Source organism: Nothobranchius furzeri, chromosome 12, assembly GCF_043380555.1.
Source record: "Nothobranchius furzeri strain GRZ-AD chromosome 12, NfurGRZ-RIMD1, whole genome shotgun sequence".
Lineage (NCBI taxonomy): Eukaryota > Metazoa > Chordata > Actinopteri > Cyprinodontiformes > Nothobranchiidae > Nothobranchius > Nothobranchius furzeri.
The window spans coordinates 44,715,943-44,736,810 of NC_091752.1; the positions used below are offsets into that span (position 1 = coordinate 44,715,943).

The window sequence follows — 20,868 nt, forward strand, 5'->3', positions numbered from 1 at the left end:
CTCAAAAACCCTTCACCCCTGGATGTTGGCCAAACAACCCCCCTCTCTTTCTGAGATTTTGGTTTAGGAAATATTATTGTCACAAAACAATAAACTACAGTTACAATCATGTTGTAGGGGCGGATTTAGGATTGAAAAAGTTCTGGGGCTCAGGCCAGATCAGTGATCTTTATATGTTTTGTGATACATTTTAACTTTCACATGTTGACCACCCTGAAGTTTACAAAAAGCATTAGATTACACTTAAGAACTGGTATAATTTTATAATATATATACAGCATATGTTGTTGGTAGTACTATGAAAACAAATCCTCTCTTGGTCATTAAGATTCGAGCCATTTCTATAAAGCAGGGATGAGGGGGTGCACGAGGTGAAAAGTGTAATGGCTGCGGAGCTCAGAGAAGTCTGTCAAAAGTCACCGCTAGCGTAGCCAGAAACTCATTTGTGGGTGGGCCTAAGAAAATGTAAGTGGGCACAATAAACGTAATTGAAAACAAGTATATTTTGCTTGTGTGTGTGTGTGTGTGTGTGTGTGTGTGTGTGTGTGTGTGTGTGTGTGTGTGTGTGTGTGTGTGTGTGTGTGTGTCCTCCGCACATGCCCTAGCTCAGGGGTCGGCAATCCCCGGCTCTGGAGCCGCATGTGGCTCTTCCATCCATCTGATGCGGCTCTCTGTGCTTATAAAATAATGAATGGATATTGAAATAAAATGCTTTATATTTTACTGCATAAATTTTACATCTGTAAGCTAATTCTAAATGTAAAGATTGTCTGCGTAAACCTGAACAGGTCCAACCCGGTCTACTGTGTGACCGGGTTGACGCGTCACGCTTGTGCGTAATCATATAGGCGCTTTCTGAGCTGAAGACGATGTGAGATTCTGGGACTCTCCTCAGACGCCACATTGGGGACAGGAACAAGCACAATTCAGCCAAAGTTTCATCATTAGGGAACATTTTCTAAGTGACAAGTCTCTCTGAGGGACCGGGTTTGGAAAACTCTCGCTTCAGTGGAAGGAATCTTTCCACATGCGCTCTGGTTCTGCAACGCGCTCCAAGCCCCTCTCCACTTCTTCAGCTCACTGTGCACCTTATGTGCACGCTGGCAGTGAGCTGCGCTGAGCGGTGTCCAGCTCAGATGTTCAGAAGGAAATCTTTTCTTGAGTGATTTAGCTACATCTGCGATTTGCGAAACGAATAAAGTGTCAGTTCGTCTGCATGCGTCGGGGTAATTCTTTCTATTCTTTCTCCGTCAAAATAATGGGCCAAATACGGGAACTGTCCGGTCAACACAAGCCCTGCTTTTAACTGTTTTGTTTTCTTGTGAAAATAGATAAAATTAAACTTGATTAACACCAGAGCCAGGCACACTGCACCGTTATCTCCGTCGCTGTAAATGAGGGAAAAACAAAATGATCGGATCCTTTTCTGCCCTTCCCCACCTACAAATTTTAATTACAACAATCAAACGTGACAGAGCCTGGATTTGTATTCTGAACAGTCTAAACATGTTTTAAAAAGAAATGTATGACAAAAGTGGCACCTGCTCAGTAAAACCACCAACAGGGTGAAAATATCAAAATATTGTAGGCAGAGACGGGCTACAACTTCTGGATCCACGTTATAGAAATCGTTTTATTGATTATCGTCTTATGAAAGATAACTTTGACGTACACGAGCGACCGGTACCGGCTGCTGTCACCTGTTGTGAACAGCGCTCTGCTGTCTGAGGGTAGGCCCCGCCCACAACGCCGCGGCTGCTGTGGCTCCCAGTGTTTTCTTTACTGTGGGAAACGGGTGATAATGGCTCTTTGATGGGAACAGGTTGCCGACCCCTGGTTTAGCGTGACATCTGATGCCATGCCCTGATGTGGGGCTGGGGGGGGGGATCAACATGGTCAGGACATAGAAGGGGGTGCGCGGCTAAATAAGTTTGGGAACCACTGCTATAAAGTAATCCTTAAATTCATTGAAAAGGCAAAATTCACAATAGTCACTGACATAATTAGACACTCAAAATATAGCAAGAAACTGCTAAACTATAATTAAGCAAAAATAATAACAATTGGAAAGCTTTATTATCTTTGTATAACAGAATATGCAGCCGGCACAACGATCATGAGCGTTTTTGTTTTACTATCTAAACATCTACTTTACTCCTTTTAGCTTCTTAGTGACCCAGAAAGCATCAGCCTCTGTTATTAGTTCACTTTTATGACGATTATTCCAGCTTGTGTGGATTCTCCCCATGGAAGCTTCTATGTAACGTTATTATTGTACATTATCTTACTAACACAACTTTAAACAAGATGCACAAACCTGAGTCCTCACAGCTGCTGGGCTTCCTTTAGTTCCACAACAAACCTTCCTAACATCAGCCTGATTCATACGTCACTATGAGCCTCGCAGTGGAGGGAGGCACACGGAGTGTCGGAAAGGTTTCCACATGCCAACGCAGGCAGAGGAGTGTTGCAAAGCAGTTCCCCGCCAGGACAACAGAGGGCGTAGCGCTTTTCTGTGGTATCCTACCACCATAACCCCTATTTATCGAGTCCATGATAGTGTTTAGAAATTTCAAAGACTTTATAACATGGATCAATTTGTCTTTCATTCTCCTCCGCCTCTTCATGTCGTCGCCACCTCTAAACCCACCTTTCCCGTCATTTTTGCCACGGGTGAATAAACGTTTGTATTTTCAGACTTTTGCTGCGATGCGTTCCATCTCTTCTGGGTCTGCCGCTACATATCTTTTTACTTATTATCGGGGCAACGGCGGTGCTGGTGATGAATTTACAGGAAGCGATGTCCTGACGAATCACAGCTTGCGGTGTCTGTCAATCTGGACGGATGTTTAAAATTTTGGGCACGTGTCCATGTCTGTGAGCGGGTCGGTGAGACCGTGTGCCGACACCTAACGGTGTTGTGTGCCTCAGCACCGACAAACAGAGAAGTATGGTTTATGCTTGACGCATTCACTTTCCGCTTGGTGATGTGGCTCGCGGATGGAACGCGCTTCACAACTTGCAGCGTTTATGGTTCGTGCGGCTCGTCTCTGCGGTGAGCCAATATTCTCCCAAACTGAACGGGGCAGCATGGAGCTCTACGGCATGCATCCAACACTACACCACAGTAGAAGTAGAAATTACAGTTTACAACATGGCATTCCAGCATTTTTAACAGCGTCCTCGTCTTTTCCGACAGTGCGAGCTATTTCTCTCCAAGAATTATTAACAACATGTTGATCACGGTGATCTCTGAGAGCTGAATCATACAAATGTCTGTATTTACGAACCTCTGCCATACTAGTTCTTGCCAGTCCGCCATGTTTTTCCACGTCCGACCGTCTGCGTGGTTAAGGTTGGTTTGTGCTTGACGTGTCCGCGAGGTCCGCGCGGCAAAATTGTGTCATTTTAACAACCACGCCCCTCCACCGCGCCTCCGCACGGCCCAAAATTTCCGTAATGCGCACCTAGGAAAATTTCTAACCACGTGGACGGTCGGACGCGGAAAAACACGTCCAGTATAAAGCTCTGATGTTCTGATGGGAATCTTTTCTGGATTGATTTAGTTACCTCCGCGATGAGCGTAACGATTAAAATGTCAGCTCATCTGTGTGTGTATCAGTGTGCGTCGGGGTAATTCTTTCAAAACAACCAACATCCTTGAGTTTATCTGTCAAAATAAACAGTCAAATGGAAATATCTGTAACCTGCCATTTAACTGTTTTGCCTTCTTGTGAAGATTGTTGCAAAGAGAAATAATTAAACTTGATTAACCCCAGAGCCATGCGCACTGCACTGTACTGATTGTAAATGAGGTGAAAAACGATTTAATCGGATCCTTTTCTTACCTTTTCAACATGGTTTAATGTAAAGTTTCATTCAGTACAAACTTTAGTTACGCCAATCTAACAAGACAGAGTCTGGATTTGTATTCTGAACAGTTTAAACATATTTAAAACGGAGACGTGCGTGACGCATCTAAAATTTGCCCCTGCTCAACTATTATGGAAATTAAACTAACAAGATGAATAATGTGAAATTATTTTAGGCACAGACAACATCCCCCACACTTTTTAAAAGCTTGCAATGCGCCTGACTACGCAGGTGCACCCTCTCTGGTGGACTTTGGTACTGCATTGGACTTCTGAATATTTTTTCATCCTTCAAGTCAAATTTAGGTTCAGGGCATTTCAGAAAACATCCAAGACCACCCCCTAACCCCGCCCCTGGTGCGATGAGAGAAGGAAGTAGCAGAGTTTTTGTGTTTATGTTTTCTGAGAGCTCAGACATCAGATCTGAGCCTGTTTGTGTTCAGATAAACCTGTAGCAGTGGATTAGGACTGCTGCTTCCTGTGGAGGTGTTCTGGGCATGCTCAGTCAGACTGTGTCACAGAGGTTGCCATGGTAATGCTGCTAAATTATTTATGTGTCCAACAGAACAGTTCTATATTGCTAAAACTTAGGACAGCAGGTCAAAGGTCACAAAGCATGTCCAAATTCAGGGCCCACATCCTTGTAAGGACCCCCCCCCCCCAGCCGGTCCACATAGTCCATAGTCCGGGTCCTTCCTTCATCACTAAATCTGGAAGTGAGTTCGAATGAACTAAGTTAAAGTTAAAGTCCCATCAGTTGTCACACACACTAATGTGTGTGCGAAATTTGTTCTCTGCATTTGATTCATCCCCTGGGGGAGCGGTGAGCAGCAGACACAGCTGCGCTCGGGAACCATTTGGTGGTTTAACCCCCCAATCCAACTCCGTAATGCTGAGTGTCTAGCAGGGAGGCATTGGGTCCCATTTTTTTCTAAATCTTTGGTATGACCCGACCAGGAATTGAACCCTGATCACCCAGTCTCAGGGTGGACACTCTACCACTAGGTCATTCCTGCCCTTCCCCTGGCGTATGTCCTGATACCTAGCAACTATGACAGCGCTGAACAGAACCATGACAGCGCTGAACAGAAGTTGCAACTAAACAAGGTGGTTTGACGGAAGCCTTTATAGCTCGAGGACTTTTCTTTTTCTTGACAGATGATTTGTATTAATGGAAGAAAAGGCCCAGCAGCACAAAGGCTTCAGATGTTATTGTACCAACATGTAACCCTCTCTCTCTTCAGGCTGGGTGAGAAACTCCAGCACCGCCATCGGCGTTTAGCAAAACAAAGACGCAGTGGCGGCTGGCCAGTAGAGGGCGATAGGGCGCTGCCCTCCCAGTTTTCCCCAGTGTTTTTAATTTTTAGTTAAAAAAATAAATAAATAAAATTAACAATAATCACATTTTCTAAGTTAATTGTGTGTTTTGTAACAAAAACAAATCATATATATATATATTGGTCAGAAGCTCTCTGCCGAGCTGTGGAGCCGACAGAAAGGCTGTGGGCTGTGTTTCAATCGCCCAAACAGCACGAAAGCAGTCCGCCATTTGCTGACAAGAAAATCAAATGGTAGGAATGGGAATGTATCCAATCAGCGTCGACGTTGTTTCAGAAGCATGATGGGCGATAGAGCTACCGCCAAAGGCTTTTGTTGCTGTTCGGTAGAACTCGGAGAGTCTCGACTACTCCAGCACGTTTTTGGTCGTGACGGTCGTGGTCGTGACGCAGATGGACGCCAGTGATACAACCAGCATGGATACCGGATCTCAGCAGCCACTGAATTCAGTTCGGTCTCTTCTCCAGCATCCGTTCAAGAGGGGAACTATGGTGGAAAAACTTAATGTCAAAGAGCTTGGACCAGATCAGCCCGACGTAAAGATAAGCCAGCAGGAGGAGGAGAGAGGTAAACTGTACACCCCAGGCTTCTGGGAAGGCTTGGCTAGCTGGATGCAATCACGCTAATGCGTTATTTTGCTTTCCGTGTTTGTTATTCAAAACGACTGTGACAGATGAGGCATGGATTGAGTCAGGAGTTACGGACATGAAACATTTTTCTGAGAAGGTGAAGAAACATGAGTTATCCCGGGCACACATGGACAACACGGTGAAGCTAGCTATGCTAGGCAGAGCTATCATTGCCATGCAGCTCGAGACGAGGGACACAGGCTTGCAGTGAAGAAACACAATGAAGAAGTGGATCAGAACTGGCACATTTTGTCCAAGAGAGAGATGTCAACACAGTGTATGAGCACAAGGATGACCTCCTCAGATTTGTCCAGATGATCAGAGACTTGGATGACTTTGATCCAATCACTGAGAGAGAGGCAGGAGGCTTTGTGAGAATGCTGGAGGAAGAAGATTTCAGCTTTCTGCTGGCATTGTGTCACAAGATCATGCCACATGTGGACATGCTGTTCAACCAGCTGCAGAAGAGGAACATTGACTCTGTCTCCATCACAGGGGTCATCCAGAGCTTCACCAACAGAATGCAAAAGATCAGGTACATACTTGTTTATTTAATATTATTGTGATGAAATTCTCCAGTATGTTAGTTTCACAAACAGTAATGTGGATGTGGACCATATATGGTCATGTTATTTTATGTGCAATTTAATGCAGTATTTTTCAACCTTGGTCCGCAAGGCAGCGTGCCAGTAGTCAGACACACCTGGATTAATCCCTTTGTCCAATAATGTAAGACAGGAAATAAAAGAGCTGTGCTTAATTCAGGAAATAGTGAAGTTGTGCACAAAGCTCAGAAAGCACAAGTTTGTTTAAAAACAAAATAGCACAGCCCCACCAAAAATATTTTTCACCAGCCGCCACTGCAAAGACGCATTTGTAAACACACTTTTGTCCAAGTGTGGAGCGTGTTGTTGCTTCACTGTGACATAATCGACTCTGGATCTGGACACAGTCTACCACCACCTCAGAACCTGTTCTGGAACAGAAGACCTGTCCACTTGACAGGAAGTGGAGACAGAATGCAAAGAGAAGGTAACCAGTGGAGAAACCAGGTCTTACTTGGACATGGAGAGAGCCAAGTTGTGATTGGCCATCTTGATTCTGTTCTGGGCCTCCAGGTGTGTCATGCCCTCCGTGCTGAGGCCGTCGATGGCGACAATGACATCACCCTGGATCAGGTTACCGTGGGCCGCCTTGCTGCCTGGCGTGATCTGTCCAAATGAAAGACAAAAGTGAAAAAATCATCATCTGACGCAGATCACAGGTCACCGAGCATGTCGCTCCGATTCACCTCACTGGGAAAAGCTGCCTGGAAAAATGACTACACTTTCCATGAATCAATCAGGGAAATGGGAAGGAGAACTAATCAATGCTAATGTGCACTTAGAGTTCAGTAATCTGAAAATCCAGGTCAGAGCAGAGAACAGGGTGAGGACACGTAATCGGCACGTTGGAACAGGTCTCTCCTCTTAGAGGCGGTAGCAGAGAGATCAAACTGGCCCCAGTAGGTCCTGGGTTGACCCGGGGGCCTCCTGGGACGTGTCCAGGAGGAGTCCTAAATGTCCAAACCTCCTCTGCTGGCTCCTCTCCTCACAGAGGAGTGGCACCCAGGGCTCATTACCCACAGCTCATGACCAGAGGTGAGGACTGGGAGCCATGTTAGATCCCATCATTAATAAAGCTGCACCTTTAGGATGAAGACAGCAAAACAAGAACAACTTCTGGAATGTCAGGCTGAGAAATATTTCAAACCATGTATCTGAGGAGCTGATTATCAGCTGACTCTGCACAGACACTTCCTGTTCAACAGGAAGTTGTCTCTGAGACAGGGATTGTTACATCATGAGGAGGCATGGGGCTTATTGGCTCAGCCTCCGACCCGTTTGGTCAGCTGGATTAAACCGAACCGAACCACTCAGCTAGCTGCTCACTGAGCCTGAACAATGTGAGGTCTGTGTGAGGCTGACCCACTTTCCCATGCTGACCTATATATGTGTCACACACAGGCACCTCTGCAGGTCCCCCCCACACAAACACAAGGTCAGAGGTCAAAGAACTCTGAAGGTTCGGGACTGGTGATTGAGGAGAACAGGCTCAGAGACTACTTCACACCCTAACCCTTCACGTCATCTGAGAGACAGAAGAGGTAACTCTGGTTTCACAGATAACCCCTGCTCCACTTACACATGTAACTGTGAGTTTTAGTCATTTTGGGGCCATTTTAGGTTCCCGTCCTCCTTGTTGTAGTCCCGCTGTGTCTCTGCAGAAACTGTGGTTCTGACTGGGCTCTGTTTGCAAGACTGAATGGTGACTCTAGTCTACACATTCATGTCCTCTGAAAGGTGTGACTACAGCAGGTGGGTTTCAGCTCCAGTCTGAAGCCTCATCAGCAGCTTCACTGCAGAGTTCAGATTAACATTGTTTCTGCAGAGATGAATTCAGATTATTCAGGGTTAACAGCTTCTGTTATGATTTTTGTATTCATATCATTTTGAATTATTATTCATTAAATGTATCATCCAAATGATCTTTTTTACTTTCTATGGTTTGAATTTGTGCTTTTTTCACCTTTGATGAATAAACTTGCATGCCTGTAACAACCTTTATTCTCAGTCAATTGATTCCACTTAGCTGCACTTTTTTACCTGTTTGGTTTTTATTTTTGTTCATTAATGACAAAAAGCACACACACACACGCACACACACACACACACACACACACACACACACACACACACACACACACACACACACACACACACACACACACACACACACACACACACACACACACACACCAATCAACCTGACAGTTATGGGAAGCCAGAGTACCCAGACAGAAGCCACAAACACAGGGGTAACATGCAAACTAAATGCAGAAAGACCACAGGCTGGGATTCAAACCCCGCCTGGCAACAGTGCCACCCACTGCACCATCTTTTTGCCTTTTTTTTTTAACAAAATCTCATAATTTTAAAATCCACATGTCAATATTTTTTGCCTTTGTAGTCAAAGACATAAAAATTCACGAGTCTCAAAGACACTCATAAGGCTGCTGTTTGTTTTTAGGGAGTGATACAATTTGGGATCCCGGATGTGGCACCCTTTGGAATGCCCCCTGTCAGACCGAGCAGCTGTAACGCGATGAAGAAGAGCTCAGGGAGCTTGGTCAGCTTGGTGTGTTACAGCCGGAGTTGAGTTTCCTGCTGCTCGGCTTTCACACTCTGTAAAACTTCATGTCTGCAGCTCAGATAGCGACAACAGCAGCAACCTGATGCCGATGGGAGTCACAGCCTCACACATGCCATGTATTAAACATCAATCATGAGAAAAAGCTGCAGCCAAAAGAGACTCAATTATCCACAACGTATAAGTTTCTCTGAATGAGTCATTAATCATTTCTGAAGAACGCTAACTTTGTGTCTTTCAGAGGTTCTGATCCACATCTGATCCTGACCCAGATTCACATCCTGACCCTGATCCAGATCCTGAACCAGACTGTAGTCCTGATCTAGACCCAGACCCAGAATCTGATCATAAACTGGACCCAGATCTGATCCTGATCCTGATCTAGACCCAGATCCTGATCCAGAACCAGACTGTGGTCCTGATCTAGACCCAGGTCCTGCTCCAGATCTAGACCCAGATCCAGATCCTAATAGTGATCCTGGTCCAGATTCAGACCTAGATTCTGGTCTCGATCCAGACCCAGACCCTGATCTAGACCCAGATCCAGATTCAAATCCTGATCCAGATCCTGATCTAGATCCAGAATCAGATCCTGATCCTGAATCAGATTGTGGTCCAGATCCTGATCTAGACCCACATCCCAACTCTGAACCACAGTCTGCTGTGTTCCTGATCTAGACCCAGATCCTGATCCTTATCCTAATCCTAATCCTGACCCTGGTCCAGATTGTGGTCCTCATCCAGCCAGGCCTGGGGTTGGGGCCCGTGAGCGAGTGCCTGGTGGCCGGGCTTTCACCCATGGGGCTTGGCTGGGCCCGGCCCGAACCGGATACATGGGCTCATCCAACTGTGGACCCACCACCCGCAAGAGGAACATGAAGGGTCCGGTGCAATGTGGATCGGGTGGCAGACCGAGGCGGGAGCCTTGGCGGTCCGATCCCTAGACAAGGAAACTGGTTTTTGGGACATGGAACGTCACTTCGCTGGCGGGGAAGGAGCAGGAGCTTGTGGCAGAGGTGGAGCGGTACCGGCTAGATATAGTCGGACTCACCTCGACACATAGCATTGGCTCTGCAACCCAAGTCCTTGAGAGGGGTTGGACACTCTTCTTTGCTGGAGTTTATCCGGGTGAGAGGCGGAGGGCTGTGGTTGGCTTTTTGTTAGCCCCAAGATTCTCTGCCTGTGTGTTGGGGTTTACCCTGGGGGATGAGAGGGTAGCTTCCCTGCACCTTCAGGTCGGGGAATGGGTCCTGACTGTTGTTTGTGCTTATGGGCCAAATATCAGTGCAGAGTACCCACCCTTTTTGGAGTCCCTGGGATGAGTGCTAGATAGTGCTCCATCAGGGGACTCCATTGTCCTGCTGGGGGACTTCAATGCTCACGTGGGCAATGACAACATGACTTGGAGGGGTGTGGTTGGGAGGAACGGCCCGCCTGATCTGAACTCGAGTGGTGTTTCGTTATTGGACTTCTGTGCAAGCCACAGTTTGGCCATAACGAACACCATGTTCGAACATAAGGATGCCCCTCTGGACACTTGGTACCAGGGCAGCCTAGGTAGATGATAGACTTTGTAGTCGTATCATCTGGCCTGCGGCTGTATGTTTTGGACATCTGAGTGAAGAGAGGAGCGGAGCTGTCAACTGATCACCACCTGGTGGTGAGTTGGATCAGATGGCAGGGTAAGATGCCGTGTAGACCTGGCAGACCCAAACGCATAGTGAGGGTCTGCTGGGAACGCCTGGCAGAAGAACCTGTCAAGACGGTCTTCAACTCCCACCTCCGGCAGAGCTTTGACCGCGTCCCGAGGGCAGTGGGGGACATTGACTCCGAGTGGGCCTTGTTCCACTCTGCAATTGTTGAGGCGGCTGTTGCTAGCTGTGGTCGCAAGTTGGCCGGTGCCAGTCGTGGTGGCAACCCCCGTACCCACTGGTGGACACCAGAGGTTTGGGGAGCCGTCAGGCTGAAGAAGGAGGCCTACAGGGCGTGGCTTGTCTGTGGGTCTCCGGAGGCAGCAGACAGGTACTGGATAGCCAAGCGGGGTGCAGCAGTGGCAGTTGCCGAGGCAAAATATCGGGCGTTGGAGGAGTTTGGTGAGGCCATGGAGAAAGCCTATCAATTGGCTCCAAAGAGGTTCTGGCAAACTGTCCGGCACCTCAGGAGAGGGAGGCAGCAACTCACTCACACTGTGTACAGTGGGGATAGGGAGCTGCTGATGTCAACTGGGGCTATAGTTGGACGGTGGAAGGAATACTTAGAGGAGCTCCTCAATCCCACCTATCGCACATTCTGAGGAGGAACCAGAGCCGGGAGACCTGGGTATGGACTGTCCAATCTCGGGGGCAGAAGTTGCTGAGGTAGTCAAACAACTACACAGCGGTGGAGCACCAGGGGCGGATGAGATTTGTCCTGGTATCTCAAGGCTATGGATGTTGTAGGGTTGTCATGGTTGACAGGTCTCTGCAACATTGTATGGTCATCAGGGGAAGTTCCTGTGGAGTGGCAGACCGGGGTGGTGGTCCCCATCTTTGAGAAAGGTGACCTGAGGGTGTGTTCCAACTATAGGGGGATCACACTCCTCAGCCTCACTGGAAAGGTCTACTCCAAGGCACTGGAGAGGAGGGTCCGACCGATAGTTGAATCTCAGATTGAGGAGGAGCAATGTGGTTTTTGTCCCGGCCGTGGAATTGTGGACCAGCTCTTGCAAGGGTGATGGAGGGGGCATGGGAGTTTGCCCAACCAATCCACATGGGTTTTGTGGATTTGGAGAAGGCTTATGACCGTGTCCCCAGGGGCACCCTGTGGGGGATGCTCCAGGAGTATGGGGTGGGTGGCTTTCTGTTAAGGGCCATTCACTCCCTTCACCAGAGGAGAGTGAGTTTGGTCCACATAGCCGGTGGTAAGTCGGACCTGTTCCCGGTGAGGGTTGGACTCCGCCAGGGCTGCCCTTTGTCACCGGTTCTGTTCATTACAGTTTTGGACAGAATTTCTAGGCGCAGCCGTGGTGTGGAGTGTGTCGAGTTTGGTGGCAGGAGAATCTCTTCTCTGCTTTTAATGGATGATGTGGTCCTTCTAGCTTCATCCAGCTCTGACCTTCAGCTCTTGCTGGGTAGGTTCGCGGCCGAGTGTGAAGCAGCTGGGATGAGGATAAGCACCTCCAAATCTGAGACCATGTTTCTTGACCGGAAAAGGGTGGCTTGTCAACTCCGGGTTGGGAGAGAGGTCCTACCTCAAGTGGAGGACTTTATGTATCTCGAGGTCTTGTTCTCAAGTGAGGGTAGGAGGGATCGGGAGATTGACAGGCAGATTGGTTCAGCGTCTGCAGTGATGCGGACGCTGAGCCGATCTGTCATGGTGAAGAGGGCGCTGAGCCAGAAAGCCAGGCTCTGGATTTACCGGTCGATCTACGTACTATGGTCATGAGCTTTGGGTAATGACCGAAAGAATGAGATCGCGGATACAAGCAGCCAAATGAATTTCCTCCGTAGGGTGGCCGGGCTCAGCCTTAGAGACAGGGTGAGGAGCTCGGACATTCGGGAGGGACTCGGAGTAGAACTGCTGCTCCTCCGGATTGAAAGGAGTCAGTTGAGGTGGTTTGGGCGTCTGGTCAGGATGCCTCCTGGACGCCTCCCTGGGGAGGTGTTTCGGGCATGTCCTGCCGGCAGGAGGCCCCCCGGGTCGACCCAGGACACGTTGGAGAAGTTACATCTCCAATCTGGTGCGGGAACACCTTGGGGTCCTGCTGGAGGAGCTGGTGGAGGTGGCTGGGGAGAGGACGGTCTGGAGCTCCCTAGTTGGGTTGCTGCCCCCGCGACCCGGACTCGGATAAGCGGAGGAAGACAACAACGATCTAGACTCAGATCTTGATCCATATTCATATCAGGATCTGGATCTAGGTTTAGATCCTGATCCTAATCCTGATCCTAGCCTAAATTCAGACCTAGATTCTGGTCCTGATCCAGATTCAGAACCTGATCCTGATCTAGATCCAGATCCAGATCCTGATCCTGATCCAAATAATGATCCAGAACCAGATGCTGATCTGGACCCAAATCTAGATCCAGATCAAGACCAAATTCCTGATCCTAATCCAGACACAAATCCTGATCCAAATCGTGCCCCAGATCCTGATCTAGACCCACATCCATATTTAGATTCAGATCCGGGTCCAGATTCAGACCTAGATTCTGGTCCTGATCCAGACCCAGATCCTGATCTAGATCCAGATCCAGATCATAATTCTGATCTTGGTCCAGATCCACATCCAGATTCAGATCCTGGTCCTGATCTAGACCCAGATCCAGATCCCATGAAGACGAATCTAAACTGTCTCATCATACGGCTTTAAAGCTCCATTTTAAATGGCCGCTGGCCTCTAACCTGCAGTATCACCAAGGTCCTCTTTTATCATTCGTACTTACGCACAGATCTGTGTGTTTGTCATGCTTATAAACTAATTAACACATTGTGTGGTATTCATCATGTTGTACTTGTGAGTGAAAATGTTCTTAAACATGAGAAAATCTCAGACCATGCGTAGGAACAGCATCTAGTGGTAGAACGGTGGAACCGCCAAGGTATCACATACGTTCCTCATTCACTAATTATTTTTACCAGTAAACAAATATTTCACTGGAAACACAGCTGTGCCACACAACTGGCGCTAAAACCTATAAAAGACATCTGAGACTGATGGGAATCTCACATTGTAGCATGGCTGATCTGGTGTTAATGGAGGATTTGGCAGATCTGAACTGATTCCTCAAGTAGATTAGACAAACCGCACAAATCCGATTCCAGTCCATATTCTATATTACAACACAGGGAACCCCCCCAAGACTCTCCTCTGCTCCTCAAACATACACACATCGCCAAGGTAACCAGACTGAATGACAGCTCAGAAGAAGCTGCACTCTCAGAGAACATTTCCAAATCAAACTAACTTCAAACAGAACAACTCACTGCTCTACGATTTATCATATTCAATTTTTTTATTTATTTCAGACGGGGACCTCCCGACCGCATTTGTAACCTCTGCAACTTTGGTTCTTTTGCATTTCAGCAACCCGTGTCTCAATGTCGCTGTCAATAGTTTGTTTTTTCTGTTTTCTTTTTTCCATCCATCTGTCCGTCCATCCATCTATCCATCCATTTTTTTGCTCACAGATTAAAATTCACTCAAAAAAGTTTTTTTGGTTCTCAGGAAATCAGCACTCTGAAGCACATTTCCTACATTGTTCTCTTCTTTTGTCACCAGGAACTGCACAGACCGAGGGGTTAAAGATCATTGGAATTAAAGTCAGGGTTGTGACGGGAGCTTTTCAAAGGTGCAGTAAGTAAATAATTATCAAGTGTTTTAAATTCATCTGTCTGTTTCTGTTGGTGTTTTTTCAGAAAGAACTCATAATAAACAGAAAAGGAGGTGAAATATCATAAACCAGAACCCGTCTCTCTCCAGCCCGACCGGGGATGTCCGAGTGGTGGTGGACACAGTTGTTCTGGGAATCGCCAGAACCCACAGAGTCCATAAATGTGTCCAGTCATTTATTATGAAACTGAATAACTGAATGAGACACGTAATTGCTGTGTGATATGTCGTCTAATCAGATAAAATTTACATGAGCAAACAGAAAGATTTCTGTGTTTTACGGTAGAAAAGGTGGATCTACACGAGACTCGTTCATGACAGCTGATGTGGAAAAGCACGGTAGAGCTAAGTAAACTAAGCCTGCTTGTGATGAAATAAAAACAAATGTTTGTAAAATGAACACACAACACAAATCTGATCAAGGACTAAAGTTTGCAAACTTGGGTCAGAAGTTGTGAAGCTGAAGAGTTCTAGTAACACTTGAGAGGTGTTCCAACAGAACCAGTGTTGCAGCGGGACTAACAGCATTAACTGGTTCCAGTCGGAGGACTGGAGGAGGGTAGAAGATCGTGATGAGGGATGAAAGAACGGGGGAAGTTTGTGATCACGTCTTCCTTGCTCCTCACTGGTCGTGATGCGTTTGGATGTTAGCTCCCTAGCAGCTTCAGCACACCTCGCTGCTGAGTTACAGCACCGCACCAGTAATGGACACACAAAGAATCGGATTACTTGTTACTAAAATACAACAATAACAGCGTTATTCCATCACTGCGGGTCAGGACAGGTCATGGTGATCACCAATCAGAGGTGCACAGAGAGCGTTCACAAGCAGCAACTGCTGTTTTAAACAGGGCTGATGAAAGGGTCTCCTTGCTCTCTGGTCCCAAACAAACTGATTCTAAAAGCTAAAATATCACGTCCTGTTGTCTGAACATGCGGCGAAAGAATGACCTGAAGGTGTTTTTATCTTAAACCTGGACTGTTCGTAAGCAGACGTATTGTTTATTGAAGTTGTAAAGGATCTTTTCTGACTGGGAGAAACGTCTGTCAGAAAAAATATTTTTTTGTGATAAAGTTCAATATTTGGTTCAGAAATGTTTCACGATCAGAATAGTTAGACATCAGTTTGTGTTGGGGATCGGGCATTCACTCAATCTTCAAAGACAAAGAAGTCACACAGGAGTTAAGTGCTCGCCCCGTAATCGGAAGGTTGCAGGTTCGAGCCCCACTCAGACTGTTGCTGTCATTGTGTCCTTGGGCAAGACACTTAACCCCCCCCCCCCCCCCCCCCCCCCCCATTGCCTGCTGGTGGTGGTCGGAGGGACCGGAGGCGCCTGTGTATGGCAGCCTCGCCTCTGTCGTGTCCCATGGCAGCTGTGGCTACAAAGTAGCTCATCCCCACCAGCGTGTGAATGACTGATTGCGTTGTAAAGCGCCTTGGGGGGTTCCACGACTCTAGAAGGTGCTATATCAAATACAAATCCTTTCATTCATCGTTCATAGAGATGCATCATCTGGTACCTGGAATTGTTCAGTATGACTAATTAGTGATCAGCCGATCAGAAACTGAACGATCAGACTTTGTCTCCTGTCAGTGAACTCACCATCACTAACTTCATTCCCACTAGCAGACCTTCCATGTACAAACTTTGTTTCCAGAATTTAACATTTGAAGTTAATCAGAAATTGGAAGGAATAAATTACGAGTTAGCTATCGCTCTTTTGTTCCTGAGCTGTGTCTATCATCAGCCAGGCAGCGTTCGCTGCACCTGCAGCCAATAATAACGCTGCACCTCATAACTAAACAGAGTCACAAACCAAAACGGACCCACTCACCTTTAGAAAAACAAAACGACTCACTGAATCAGACACGCACCATAGCTCGGGTCACCCGTCGTGCATCTGCAGCAAATCTCACTCAAACAGACTCTAGACTGCCAGAACGAAACACAAAACAAGCCAGTTTTCCTCCTCTGAGCCAAAATATCTCCTGTATGTTGCGAGGAGTGAACCTGAGCTGCCCCGTCCCTCTCATGCAGGGTTCAGGGCAGCCAAGAGCCTGACACCCCCAGCCGAGGGTCAAACATGTAAGCCGTTCTCCTGTGAGCTCAGACAGAAGGTTCTTCTCTCCGTCTATTCAGAGACGAGGCTCTGAAAACCAAAACCAGCTCCAGTTTTAGACCCGAGGCTCTGCTTTCAGGGGCCACTGGGGGCTACAGAGCCTAATCCCACCAGCCTGGACCCAAAGCTACATCAGGACATAAAATCAATGAGAAACTGGAAGGAAATGAGCAGCTTTTGAACAACAAGTCACATATTTGCTCTGATTCATTGAGACTCTAATGAACTCGGGCATCCACCTGAGCATTTAGGAATCCCATCTCCCTGACCTCCAGATAGGAATGTGATAGACTTATGAAGAAGAAGCAGGAACCCGGGGCTGTCTCTTACCCTGGAGATGGTCAGCGGCATGTTGAAGTCCTTCCCCCCCTGCAGCCTGAAGCCCCAGGGCCCAGGGCCTGGCAGGGTCACAGTGTAGGAGCTCATTCTTCAAGAAAACTAAAAAGATCCTCCAAAGGTCCAGCAGACCTGTGACTGACACCCCCGTGGTGATGGAGAGACGGGACGAGGCTCTGAAAGAGGGCACAGGGAAATGAGGAGAAAGAATCAAATGAACAAAGTGAAGGAAAGACGAGAAAGAAGAGGAACCTGCCTGCTTGCAGCTGAAGTGACAGCCTAAGAATAGCCAGAGATAGCACTGTGGCATTGTGGGAGGGGGTGTAGGGGTGAGGAGGGGTGAGGAAGGGGGGGTGGACTTATATGGTGTGAAAGGGGACACCTGGTATGCCAGGCATCACCGTGATTCACCGGGTTAATTTAGACCCAGCAGATTCTTCCAGACTCCCCTCTGAGCCCCCCCCCCCCCAAACCCCATCCAGCGGGGCACAGGGTTTCCCTCGGACCCAATCAGGAGCCATGCCAGGAAACATCTCGTTATCTCCACGGAGATGAAGCCAGAGCTGAAAGGTCACGAGCTGAGAGTGTGCGATGGGTAAAAGGTCAGCAGCCTCTGGAGTTATTTCAACCATCATCCCGTCAACATTAGAGCTAAAGAGTGTTAAACACTCCTAGATGTTACAAACGGTAGCTGATGCTCCAAAGGGAGTTTTATCTTGCCTTCAGTCAGGAGTGTCTTTTGTGGATTTGAGAGCAGTGATTGTTATTTTTGGGCTCAGATATGATGCTGACCAATGAGCTTGTCACAGTCTTTTTCTGGGTGTGCTTGTGGTTCAAAGTAGTGCCCCTATTCTCACCTGTGTAGCTTGAACCAGCTGTGGCACGGTATTCAGTTACATCTGGAAATCGGGATCCCATGATCTGCCTCCACAAACTGATTAGTGATGATTGTGATTGGTGGATCGCTGTGTGTCACATCCGCCAACTTATCGCCCATTGTCATTTGTTGGGAAGAAGAGTTGTTTGGAAAGGTTTTACTTATTGCCCAAACTTTAGGGGTGCATTGAATGAGTAGGTCAGTAAAACGAGCGCACCCAGAAGAAGACTGCAACAAGCTCATTGGTCCACATCATATGTGGTTTCCTACTGGCTGGGAAACTTTTGGCAGGATCATCTAAGGCCCAGTCGCAATACCCCGACCTAAAGTCCGCTGCAGAATGTACTTGGACCGTCGAGATTCCCAACTGAAGTGTGGATCAAAGGTGCAAAAGATCTCCAGACTTGAGAATGGAGACACTTTACGCACTCACACCAGCTGGATGGGCCGCTTCAGTCCCAGAGCACCAAAATAATCCACAGGAGCAGGTTTTAGGAGCACAGAGGGAGCTGAAGCTCCAGAGACAAATGTTTGTATGGATTAAAGAGCAGAGGAGACCATTTTTAAGAGCAAGTAAAACATCTATGAACACACAATGAGATTTCGTTAGTCTGAACAGAGTTTTGAGAGAGAGCAGAATAACATCTGAGCATAAAAACAACAATTACTGCTCTCAAATCCACAAAACTACGGCAGGATAATGATCCTGTATCCACTCAGCAGTTCAGGAGATCCTGTTGGACATGAACACACACACCTGTGTGTCACCGCAGGTGACGACCACAGAGTCTGGTGTGGGTTGTAACTGGACTGGAGGGAACGTCGCATTTGCTGGGACTATTTTCAGCTGTGGAGGAATCATCTATTGGAGGTGTGGTGGGTCTTAGCAGCAGAACAATGATGCTGCCTCAGAAATGTCTGCTGTAGGAAGAGCTGAGTTTTGGATCATAAACCAAACTTCGTGATAAGAAGCTTTTCCTGGTTCTCATCCTGATCTGATCCAGAGTCAGCTTCCATTAAATCTCCATCTAGAGTAAACCTTTCCTTGTGTGTGTCCTCGACAGAGCTGAATGTGAAACCATCTAATGACCCCGAGGAGCTTCTGCTTTCTTCATGTATGGAGGTTGTTCTGTGGAGGCGTCAGCTGAGCCCCGGAGACTGATCCCAGAACAGCGTTGTGTATCAGCAGCTAAGTTTAGCTGCCTTTGTGGCAGAGAGGAATCTGACAGAGAGATTTTGCAGGCTGGTTAAAGGTTAAAGAGCGGGATTCACACATTCAAGCTACCTGGAGACATTAGGAGCTGGTGAAAGCACAAAACACTCCAACAAAATAAAGACAGCTGCAAGTAATAAAGAGCTTTTACGGCCGCAGCTTTCAGATCAACTAAACACGTTTAAACCAGTTAAAGGCATTTCAAACCTCCACCCGCTCGGTCTGGGGACGTGTGCTGTTACTTTGCTGGCATTTCAAGTTACCGTGGCAACAACATCAGCAATAAAACCATCTCAGTTTTGCTTTTTTTATTTGTGCTTATCTCAAGTTTTCTATTTAATACCTTTAACTTTGGTTGACCCTCCCCTTGTGACATCATTGAGTTTGAACATTCTGCCTTAGAATCAAAACTCATTAATTCAATTCAATTCAAAACTACTTTATTAATCCCAGAGGGAAATTGATTAATTAATTAATTAATTTGTTGATATGTTTATTGTTCCAGAAGTTTGTGTCTCACAATTTTTTTTCTAATGAATTAATAAACACGTTACAGTCCCACCCCTGAAAATATTTTATTTCACCATTCTTGTTCGTTGTAGAGCAGCTGAGCACACCTTGTGGAGTTTTTATTATGGAAAACTGGAAAATTATGGAATTTGGTGTTGGAGATTTGTGAACACTCCCCAGCGGGTAGAAAACAGCCCAAAACAGTCAGGAATCAGCTCAGTGTGATGTTGGGACAGAGGATTACACAAACCTAGTAGATTTTTTTTCTTTAACATAGATTCTTATGACAATAAATCAGCAGTGGTAAGACTGAATTTGTGCTTTTGACTTCATGAAATTAGCTTTGTTTTGATTTTCGTTTAGCAGCTTATTGTCATTGTGTGTTGTTGAGGTAGAAAAATTGGATTCTGTTGTTTAGATGAGTCTCCTCCTATTAAGTATACGTGCAGTTTGCACATGTTGGTGAATTTTAAGAATGCTTTTGGAACACCTTTAGTGCTGGAAGTGCTCGGACCTGGTACCAGTTTCTTGGGTTCAATTTGTGTGACGCATGAAAATGGTAATTTGGCATCTCCTAGTGGTGATGTGTGGTTAGCGCATCTGAAAAACTCACTTGCAACAATCCCCCCCCCGTACCCCCACCCCCACCCACCCACCCCAAAAAAAAGAAAAGAAATATACACCAGCTGCCACCGGGCAAAAAGGAGAAATTGTCCACAGCTGGTAGGAAAGATATTAGATGTGACCATCTGAAAAATTATTTCCTTGGTGAGTTCACAGTCAGGGTTTCTCCTGGTTATAAAGCGTTATGGTGGCAGGAGTAGATTATTCAGCAGCGGGAAGACGTAGTCAACTGAAATGGTTTCCCATCAGTCTTGAAGGGGTACCTCTTGAAGCTCACGTAGAGAATGTTAAGAGTGTAGAAAGCAGCAATCAGAGCAAAGGGCGGCTTTTTAAAAGAAAATACAATATAAAACATGTTTTCAGTTATTTCACCTTTTTTTGGTTAAGTACATAATTCCTCATGTGTTCATTCAAAGTTCTGATGCCTTCAGTGAGTCCCAATATAAATGTTCATGAAAATAAAGAAAACACATTGAACGAGACAGGTGTGTCCAAACTATTGACCAGTACTGTACTTGTGTTTTAGTAGAATAAAATAAGACTAAAGTTAAAGCAACTTGTATGACTCATTTGTGACTAAAATTCAAGAGTTTTAGTCAAAAGACTAAAACTAAATTAAAAATTCTTGTCAAAAATAACACTGCAACAGAGTGGACAGGCAGGGAGAAAAGAGAGGGGGAACGGAGGGACAACAGTACACAGCAAACAAACAGACAGAACTAAAGAGCGAGGTCATCACAGAAAAATCTACAAGAATGAAAAGAAATTTAAACTGTTGTATAGTATTACTC

At 46.5% G+C, this 20,868-nt stretch overlaps 1 protein-coding gene across 6 annotated transcripts in view; it reads right to left on the reverse strand.

Moving 5' to 3' along the window:
- The window catches only part of LOC107396804 (LIM domain-binding protein 3), a 66,127-nt gene that overhangs the window by 37,364 nt on the left and 7,895 nt on the right, over window positions 1-20,868 (reverse strand). For 3 of the 6 annotated variants that reach the window (XM_015976653.3, XM_070542624.1, XM_070542627.1), the window contains exons 1-3: window positions 17,110-17,172; window positions 16,848-17,029; window positions 6,899-7,050 (exon numbers count right to left, since the gene is read on the reverse strand). In XM_015976653.3, the coding sequence (XP_015832139.3) occupies window positions 6,899-7,050; window positions 16,848-16,943 (248 nt within the window). In that variant the 5' untranslated portion in view covers window positions 16,944-17,029; window positions 17,110-17,172. Of the gene's footprint in view, window positions 1-6,898; window positions 7,051-16,232; window positions 16,371-16,847; window positions 17,030-17,109; window positions 17,173-20,868 lie in introns of those variants that run through there. The other 3 variants (XM_070542626.1, XM_070542625.1, XM_015976652.3) reach the window with 2 other exon arrangements.